Here is a 10393-nt window from a genome sequence, read left to right as displayed (position 1 = left end):
TGAAACTGAAACAAAAATGCATTTCCTGTTTAATAAAGAGGTGGAGAGACAAGGAGACTCCTAATACTGAACAAACACTCTATATCAATGAGTACTATCAGAATATAGAGCTATTTAACACTAATTTTAACCAAAGCAAATCACTTACCCTACATTTGACCATTCAAAGTGTTTCTAACCTAAATGCAGTGGTTTTCAAACCTTTGAATAAATTCCTGTTACAAATGGCCCATATTTAGGTGTGAAGTGCACATTTGATGGGGGTCAATAGCCTCAATCTGGAACAACCTGGCACTTAGAAGTGATCTAAGCCATTTAAAAAGACATACTGTACATCATAAATGTATTTCTTATATACAATTGTGTCCTTTTTTTAAACTTGCCACTTGGAAGTGTTTTAGTATGATTCATTTAAAAGGCATACATCATAAATGTATTTTTAAAATAGATTTGTGTCTTTTAAAAAATATAAAAAAATGTAGATCTTATTTTGAAGGCAACCGGAAACCTTATTTCTGCTAGCTCGAAAACCGGAAGTCCAATTTCTGCTCACGGAACGGAGCTCCTTTAAAGTCAGCCCTCTGAACCCGATTTTAGATTTTCTTTGTGCAGCTGTTACACTATAATTGGTGACCTGTCTAATTCTGTAATTCGTGTCGTGTGAGATGATATCGGGTTGAATTTTGATTGGCTATTAATAGTGAAAATGGTGACGTGTTCCTTTTAGGTCAAGTTAGGTCAGGTAGGATGATTCAACTAGCATAACACGCATAAATATAATCAAATAGCCCACAGAAGCTCAGCCTCAGTGGCTCTCTCTCTCTGCATGGATAAAAGATCAAAAGGTTTAAATCTGTCAAGTCTTGACTTTCAGTGATAGCCTACTGGACTTTAAATAAGGCAATGAAGGCAAAGACGTTTGTTTATTTGTTTGTTTCTTGTTGAAAATGTGACATGATTTAGGGCCTACAAAAAACATTTAAAAAATAAATGAACATATGTTTATAAACTAGGCTATAGCCTACTTTATAAAAGATTGAAACACTTTTTTCAGTTTCTTTCAGGTGTTTTCCTTGTTTAAAACGTCTTAATATGATGTCATGCTACATGAATACCTAAAATGTATCGCTGATTTATCTTAGACATTTTAAAACAAAGTAAATACGAAATGGAGTCACAGAATTCAATAGGTCACCAATGTCGGTGGAACATCTGTTTCGGTCAGTAATCTACACGGCGCACGCTGATTGGACGCGGCAAAACGTCATCACCAGGGCACCAATCAACGTGGGCCACGGTAAGATTTTACTGTGTACTTTTTAAGCGGCGCTGCGACAGTCAGTGTATATTGGAAGTGGATGAGACCTGCAACAACCATGGGAACGATTCTACTAGGTAAGTTTATTACATTTTCCTCTTTTTGTCCGGTATGTACAATGCCAGTAAGATGGTATTCGCAATAATGTATTCGTGTGTTTTGTATCTGGATAGCTAGAATATAGCTAACGTGTACAAAGCATTCAGGCCTCTGTTGAATGGGTTGATAGTTTTACATCTATGGTTCATAGTTAAAACATGACCTCTGCCCGGTTAATTGTTGTTTTCCTCGCTTATTCTTTTGTGCATTTGAGCTGTATCTATCTCTGTTGGGTGATCCTGTGTTGTTCTTCTCTAGGCCTTTTGTTTTGTTGTCTTAATAAACAGAGACGACCCCCTTAATTTCTTTGTGATTGTTATGTATTCTAGGTGTGTTGGGCTGTTCCCTGGTCCTGGCAGTCCAAGGGTTCTACTCGGCTAGTGATGATGTTGTTGAGCTCAATCCCTCCAACTTCCAGCGGGAGGTGATCCAGAGTGACAGCCTGTGGCTCATTGAGTTCTATGCGCCATGGTGAGTGGATCATCTGATCTGCTGTGGATAAAGTTGATTATTATGAGACACAAATAACAGACAGACACACAAGTTAAGCACACATGCATACAGTATCTTAGCTTCAATGAATGAATACATAGACTTCATTTCTATTGTATTTGCTTTATAGTTTGCATTTTAAAAAGTGCCTGATGGGTATAAACTCTGAACCATATGGACAATATCACAGTTATTATTCAGAAAGAAGTTGGCTTGTGGTATGATTTTCAGAAGTTGACCTTTCATTTTAATTGTGTTGTTACCTATTTGCTGTACAATTTTTAAGTTGTATTTGACATTAGTCTTCTCACAAATGTCCTGTGTCGGGGCTTAAATGACACATCTACCATACGCTTCTCATTCTAACTGTTTATCCATTGTTTGTTTTTTTATAACACTGAGTTGCCTATGAAACTGCAAATTTTTCAGCATTTGAGATAGATTTGTATAGATTGGTTTCTTTCCCTTCTTTTTTTGCACATCTATGTCAATATGAATGCAGTATGTCACTAAATCGCAGTGCCAAAAACTACACATGCCTCCACTGTTTAATCTTCACAGGTGTGGCCACTGTCAAAGCCTGACTGCTGATTGGAAGAAAGCAGCCACAGCCCTAAAGGTAAATTCAATGCAAATCAGTAATTGTATGATAATGACTATAGGTGTGAAGAGTATCTATAGAATATGGAAGCTCTGCTCCAGTCCATAACGATGAAGTACAACGTGTGATTCTACAGGGTATTGTCAAGGTGGGCGCCGTAGACGCAGACCAGCACAAGTCCTTGGGTGGACAGTATGGTGTCAGGGGCTTCCCCACCATCAAGGTCTTTGGAGCTAACAAGAACAAGCCAGATGATTACCAAGGTGACGTAAAAATCAGAAAAGCCAGACCTAGCTAGTTGGCGTCTGCCACTGCATCGTCATTGGTGGTGCATTATTAAATACTGGAACTGACCGCAGTGAGATATCCTGCTGCTTTAGTTAAATAAACGTTAACCTTTGAAATCCTTTCCTCCATCAGGTGGACGCACTGGCCAGGCTATTGTGGATGCAGCCCTGAATGCTGTCAAAACACTGGTTAAGGACCGGCTCAGTGGCAGATCTGGAGGCTCTGACTACAGCAAACAGGTACACAAACTATTCAACCTCAGCATTGCCTTGTTGTTTGACAGTAACCATACCGTCGCCAATACATGTAATTGTCTACTTGGCGTTGGCCATTTATCATACATAAAAGAAAACCATTTTCCCTTTATGTTTTTTTGATTTTGCATTTGTTTACATTTTCTTAACTTGTTAAAATGTTACAAAACATCCCGGTAAAGAGAAGCAGTTGTTGACTCCATATCAGAGGAGCCATGTGGTTGTCTACATGCTCCCGAGGACAATCTTGAATATCTTCTGCTAGACATTTCATATTAATCAGCACTTTAAAACGCCACCTCCTTTTTGTGTTGAAACGAACTTGGTTTGGCTCCTCCTCTTTCTTAGTCCACTTCCTCCTGGCTGCTTATTCCTACTAACAACAACATTGCATGTTTAGGGCAATGGTGCTGACAGGTCTTGAGAGATTAGGGCCCACTTGAAAATCTCAATAGAGTTTTCAGAGCGTGTTTATTTTAATGATCAATCGATTGTGTTCCGCCATGGATCAATGGAACAAACGTATAGTATACTTTAAGTTCCTATTTAGCACTATCACAATTACAACTTTTCAAGGTTTTAGATAACAAAATAGCATGACATTTTATATTTTACAGCTAGATTATAATTTAAAATCTTAAGGGCCCACTAGCAATATCCCCACTGCCCACCAGTGGGCCCCGGCCCACAGGTTAAGACCCACTGCTTTATGCTAAATACATACAGTAGGATGGATGTGCAAAGTGCCACTGGATGACCCATGTCTTTTTTCAGAGTGGTGGTGGCGGTGGCAGCAAGAACGCTGTTGTGGAGCTCACTGATGACAACTTTGACAAGATGGTGCTTGGTAGCAGTGAAGTGTGGCTGGTGGAGTTCTTTGCACCCTGGTGTGGACATTGCAAGAAGTGAGTTTCACATCATAACATTAAACTACACTGATCCACATTTCACACATCTAGTTTCTACCAGCTCACAACATTCTTTAGTTGGCTGTAAATGACAATGTAGTACTATATGATGAGGTTTCCTTCCATAGTACTGTTTTTTTCATGTTAGAACATTTGTACTTCCTGCGGTTTTAATTGATTTGACTGTATACTCAACATCATGATATTTCTTTTGAAAACAGAGGACATCAGTTGGCTAACTGCTTTGTAACTGTACTAGTCTTTTCTTTCAAATGATGAGCATCTTATTTTGAAAACGTCCATGTGCATCTCATTTTCTGATCATTAAATCCTGTCTTTTGTCATCAGCCTTGAGCCTGAGTGGGCAGCTGCAGCCTCAACCATAAAGGATCAGACAAAAGGCAAAATTCACCTGGGAGCTGTGGATGCTACTGTCCACCAGGGTCTTGCTAGCCGCTATGGGGTAAGCGAGAATCTTTATGAACCCCTATTGTGGGAATTTATAGCAACCAGCAGTGCAGCATTAGTAACATACAGACTTAGACTACATAGAGAGATGGACTAGCATGTATAAAACAACTGCGGGAGTCTGTACAGCTCAGGGCAGATTCTATTGCCCACAAAGTGCAAGGGTTCAAACATCAACTTTAGCCTTTCTCCAAAGCGCTCACCGATGGCAGAGGACGCCATGCACACCGAGGCACCAACCTACTCATCGGGAACAGTTAGGGGTTCAGTCAGTGGCTTGCTCAAGAACACTTCGACATGTAGCCAGGAGGAGCCCGGGGTTGAACCGAGTGCCAAAAACAGGAAATGAGTAGCAAGAATTGGTTGAGATTACATTGTCTAGTACAGGTTACTACTGAAAATAAAGCACTCATACTCATGGAGGTACAAATTTGTACTATACTGTTGACGAGTAAACTTCGGAGCGTTCTTTCTCCCCCTACTCTTGTAACGCAAGTGAAATAACTCTACTGTGACTCGTGCTTGCACTGTGAGCAGTCCACTGTGCAGACGGAGACGAGGTGGAACAGTTACTTTCAGTTCATACCGCCTGTCATCAGACTATTGATAGCATGTCATGCTTACAAGAACATGGGTGCCACATGAAAAGGGTTTTATAAAAAAAAAAATTGAAACTTATCGTTGGGCAAGTAACCTGATCGGTGAGTGCCCGCACATCATGTAAATACCTGTAACACCTGTGCAACCCTACTGCAGAGAAGCCAACGTTTGTTATCTTTTATCTCAATTATCTTGTCTTTTGATCAGACAGCTGGGCTGTCTGATCGGTTGAAGTAATTTATTAAACAGGAAGCTGGAGCATTTTAATAGGTTAGTGTCCTGACTATGTCAGGACTGTATAGAGAGCTGGCTGTTATAGTAGTAGCTAACTTTACTCTGTAGGTAAGAAACTTCATACAAATACAAGACACAGACATAGTGGAGTTAAACTTGACAGCAGATTTTAGCCATGGCTGCTTCATTAGGGTACTGTGTCGTTGTTGCCATAGTTTGATAACAAATGTAATTATTGAATAACTGTGTTCTGCGTTCAGATCCGTGGATTCCCCACCATCAAGATCTTCCGTAAAGGGGAGGAGCCTCAGGACTACCAAGGCGGCCGGACCCGCTCTGACATTGTTGCCTCGGCAATGGATCTATTCACTGACAATGCTCCCCCCCCTGAGCTGCTGGAGGTTAGTGCAGCTGTGTACAGGACAGGTTATTTGTGCACACGTGTAAACTGATAGTCCACTTGCTTACAGATTGGAGGCTAACAAATACAAATAAAAACTACAATCCAGTATCGAATAATTAACAAATTACCTTTTCAGCCGACGTTTCGAGACGTCTTAAGGAATAGCTGGTCCATTGCTTTTTTTGTGTGTGTTATCATACTTGTATCTGAATTTGAATCATGAGCAAAGAATAATTTGGTGAGAGCAAATGAATAAATATGTGTTTGTGTGTGTCTCAGATCCTTAATGGAGACGTCTTGAAGAACACTTGTGAAGACAGCCAGCTATGTGTCATTTCTGTACTTCCCCACATCCTGGACACTGGTGAGTGGTGAGGTCACACTCTTAGGGCTCTGTGGTGTGGTTGATGGCTGATTTGGGCAGTCACACCTGGCCTAGGTCAAACTGAGCTAAGCTGGGTATGACTACACACCCATTTGCATGGATCTAATCTGATTCATACAGGATAAGGGTATGGTCAGTCACACATGCGTGTCTGAAGCAGTCGTGTCCTGTTAACTTCCATTCTATGCGAACGAAGGGATGGAGCTTTTAGTTACGGTGTGTTGTAGTGTCACGTGCTGTCGTTTTAAGTTCAACTTGGTTGAGCATTGAAGCGTTTGACGCCTCAGCATGCGTTCGCTGCTCCCCTTCAGTTGCACTTGTGACCTAAAGCTGGACTCGCAGATAAGGATTTTTTAAATCTTAAACGCTGCTGAAATCTTGTAGCATCACACACTACTGGATAATCTTATAAGATTCTCCTATCAGACAATCTCAAACATGCACACAATACAACATTTTAAAATAACGGGGCATCTCACAATACAGGATTTTATTAAGATTCTCGAGCTTGCCCGAACGCAGCATCTCCGATCATTTCATCTCACGTGATCACATGTGGGAGCAGTAGCTGACTAGCAGATGTAAACATTTAACGGAGCCGGATTAATTTGCAGTTGTGACGAGCGGTTGTGATATATTATCTGAGAACACATGTTATAGACCGTGTTCTTGCCACATATCAACAAGCCGCCCTCAGCTCTCCATCACACAACACATTGTTTGGACCGGTCTCTGTGCCAAAAGTCTACTCATTCACTTCACTTCTGTCTCCTTGTAGACTGTCTTTCTCTCGGTCGCGAGCGACTGCGATGTGCCGTTCCACTTTGATAGTGGCGATCCAGATAACAAATCAAACAAGAGCTGCCCTGTACGTCCTGTGAGCAACTCGGGAGGCTTAAGATTGGATCTTTAAACTGCTCACTAGAAGATAATTATGTCCGACACTCGCTCCCTATCTAGGCTGGAGTACGGTTGTTTTCGACCTCAAATCAACCAGATTGTCTTGTAGTCTGAGCCGAACTTAAATCGGCCATTCTCACCCACTCTCAATAGACTGTGCATAACTGTAGTTTTCATTGGCTCAGCCGCATATCTGAACCGGAAACGCATATGAAGGTGTGTGTTTGCGGTTCAAATCGGCTGCTGAGCCAATCCAATGAAGCTATGAGAAACTGACCTGGAACAGGAAATGTTTTATGCCACCTTCTGGAAAAGAGAACTACAGTTCTGTCATGACTGCACATTTCCATCTTCTCTGACTTGTACCATCTTGCCCTCTGCAATAAATTTGACAGGCTCAATGATGGTAGACAGACGACAGCAGTTAAACTAACAAGCTCTTTATTGTCTTGTGCAATACAGAATCGGACTGTGCTGCTTGCCATGCTCTGGTATTCACTCTTAATACAAACTGATTTGGCATATAGGAAACTTACAGGGGTGGGCAGACCTAATGTTTTGTCCGGACAGTGGCTCTTCCTGAGTGTGCGGGGGGATGGTTGATTTATCCTGTGTGCATTGATTAGCTTGGTGCGCAATGAATATTCCATACTTGAACATATAGTCATATATTTAACATAAACAAATATTTGACTGTAAAAATTAAGGTTTGAATAAAAACCCTTGGCGCCTTTACACCTCTATTGAATGTACACATGTTGAATCACACAACTCTCACTTTAATTCAAAATGATCAAATATGTCTTATTATTATTACATACAGACTGGCTGGCTAACTGAAAGAGAACTTCAAGCGAAAAGCTTGCCAAGTGGGGTCAACAACGCGCTCCTTTCCTATTCGTTGCCGCCCGGTCAGAGTTCACCAATGTTGAAACTCCATGCGCTGAACATGTCAATGCTGTCGATGCGCCGGGAAGCCCCCCCCCCCCCCCCCTTTGCACCCATAGAATCTAAGTGGATGGGACTCGTCTGTGTCTGACACACAGGGGTGACTGTGCCCTATAAACTATTCCTACAGGCTCCAAAAAGCCCCCCTCTAGCCAAAGTGTAGATAAAACCATGTGTCAGAGTAAATATGGATTTAAAGGGACACTACACAAAGCATTCAAATCTAATACAGTATATCATGGATTTACTAAATACCAGTTTGTTGTTTATGGAGGAATCAATTACACAGTGTGAACTTAGTTACTGACATTAAAATCATCTGTATCATTCAAAATGTCTCCTTGCAACAGGTGCTGCTGGTAGAAATGGCTACCTGGAGGTCTTGATGAAGATGGCTGAGAAGAACAAGAAGATGATGTGGGGGTAAGAGTTCTATTTGTGAGGGATGATTATGATCAGAGGCTGAGAATGCGTTACAAAAATGTGTGCTGCCTGAGAGTAATCTGTGAGTAAAATAAACTTTTCAGTTGGCTGTGGACAGAGGCTGGAGCTCAGATGGATCTGGAGACCTCTCTGGGTATTGGCGGGTTTGGCTACCCCGCTATGGCCGCCATCAACACCCGCAAGATGAAGTTTGCTCTTCTCCGAGGCTCCTTCAGCGAGACTGGCATTAATGACTTCCTCAGGTAGAGGGCGCTACAGCCTAAATGTTATAAATGAAATTGGTATAGCAGGGTGTCACTGGTGCACAGCATGATGCTTGTCTGGTCTGATTGAATCCTTTGTGGCTCCCCTTTTGTAGGGATTTGTCTGTGGGCCGTGGCTCTACTGCTACTATTGGAGGTGGCGCCTTCCCCAAGATCAGCAAAGTAGACGCCTGGGATGGGAAAGATGGAGAGGTAGGTCGGAAAGACTAGCGATTAATACGTTTACATGTCGGCTGGTGACTAGAGACCCTGCCAGGACCAGAAGGTTCACAGATTAGATCCCAGCCACATTCAGTGTTTCTTGTTAAGTTAAAGTGTACTTCACTTTAACGTGTTCAAGTGGAATGGAAGAAACTTGACTGCTCTAAAAATTGCAAAATATTCTCTGTCCATATTGAATCAAGAAATTCTGCAATTCTTGTCATACATTTATGAAGAGGCCTGTTTCTGGCATACAGTAGGAGCACTGTAAGACACTTACATATTTACAGTAATTCTTGTGTTTCGTCTTGACTGTAGAAGACAAGCCAAATATGTAGACTTAAAACGTGAAAGTCTGACAAAAATAGAAAATATACCTTTTCGCTAATCTACAAATGCGTTTGGACAGAAATCTATGAGCATGGAAGTGCGTGTGCTACCTTATTTGTGTATCTATAGTTTCATCTTGTGTCATTTGTCCTTCACAGCTTCCCGTGGAGGAGGACTACGACCTCAGCGACGTGGATCTCGACGACGATGAACTTGGCAAGGATGAATTATGAGCCAAACGGGGCTAGGGCTGATCCAGACTGGCCTGGTTTGTTCCGGTCTGGACTGGCCAGGCCCTGTGCAACCCGCCTCTCCTCTCCTGTGGATGAATGGGAGGCCAGGTCACTCAGTTACTGAAATACTCCAGAAGAGTCAACCTGGAGAGTCTTAACATCTTTCTTGTCAGTCAGAGGGGGTGGGGGGACGCGGCCTCCAGTGAACTCTGCTCACAGACCTGCTGAATGTTAGATGCTGCACAGTTCTACTGGTCCCGCCCTCTGGGGGAGAGAGGGGAGGAGTTCAGTTGAAGTCGTTTTCAGACATTGTTCTCTCTTTTCTCGTTTAGCCAGCCCCCGTGTCGGCCATCTTATTGTGGCCATTTTCAGTAAGGCTGCACAATTGACTGAAAAGAATCAAAAATCTTGATTTTTATGTCTCACAATTACATAATCGTGAAACCTGCCAAATAATCCTAACTTATTTGATTGGCTGTTGCAACTTGCCCTCGCCTCAACACAACCTTGTGCAACCCCCATCTCCCCATCCTTCAGGCTCACAGAGGCAAAATACAATCACAAGAGGTCATTACAATTTGTCCAAAGAGATATGGCACAATGAGCTACGAAGGCATTAGGAAAATTATATATAATTTGAAAATACATATGTATATAATTATCTTTAATCATGATTATAATATTAAGCAAAATAATCAAGAGCCATAGCCTAATTGTGCAGCCTTAATGTTCAGAAACACTTACATGCCCAACCTGATGTGACTTATATATTTTTTGTAATTCATTTTGTTTGTGGTTTTTAATTCAGTGGTGGAGAGTATGTTGATGGTTTTGCAGCGTGTCTGTCCAGGACAAGAGGAGGGGATACAGTTGGGAGTTTTTGTGTAGATTTTTCTTACACAACTTTATTTCAATTGCGTGAAAACAAAATGACATTTTTATTACAAAAAATAAAAAGGAATAAAAATAATCACTGCCTTCTTATTCATGTAAACTGTGTTACAATATCAGAAATATAAAGATC

General features: G+C 41.6%; 1 protein-coding gene across 1 annotated transcript; it reads left to right on the top strand.

Moving 5' to 3' along the window:
• Positions 1-1303: 1303 nt before the first annotated feature.
• pdia6 (protein disulfide isomerase family A, member 6) lies at positions 1304-10286 on the top strand. Its single transcript, XM_080452981.1, has 13 exons — positions 1304-1395; positions 1747-1888; positions 2471-2528; positions 2647-2773; positions 2931-3037; positions 3827-3957; positions 4309-4423; positions 5523-5663; positions 5945-6029; positions 8249-8321; positions 8426-8584; positions 8701-8797; positions 9295-10286. The coding sequence occupies exons 1-13, from the start codon at positions 1359-1361 to the stop codon at positions 9367-9369; spliced, it is 1347 nt and encodes a 448-aa protein (XP_080309107.1). The 5' UTR covers positions 1304-1358; the 3' UTR covers positions 9370-10286.
• Positions 10287-10393: the final 107 nt, after the last annotated feature.

Source organism: Gymnoscopelus braueri (genome assembly GCF_963280865.1).
Source record: "Gymnoscopelus braueri genome assembly, chromosome: 16".
In the NCBI taxonomy this organism is placed as follows: Eukaryota; Metazoa; Chordata; class Actinopteri; order Myctophiformes; family Myctophidae; genus Gymnoscopelus; species Gymnoscopelus braueri.
The sequence above is the reverse complement of the archived record's forward strand: the minus strand, read 5'-3'. Positions and strand labels throughout refer to the sequence as shown.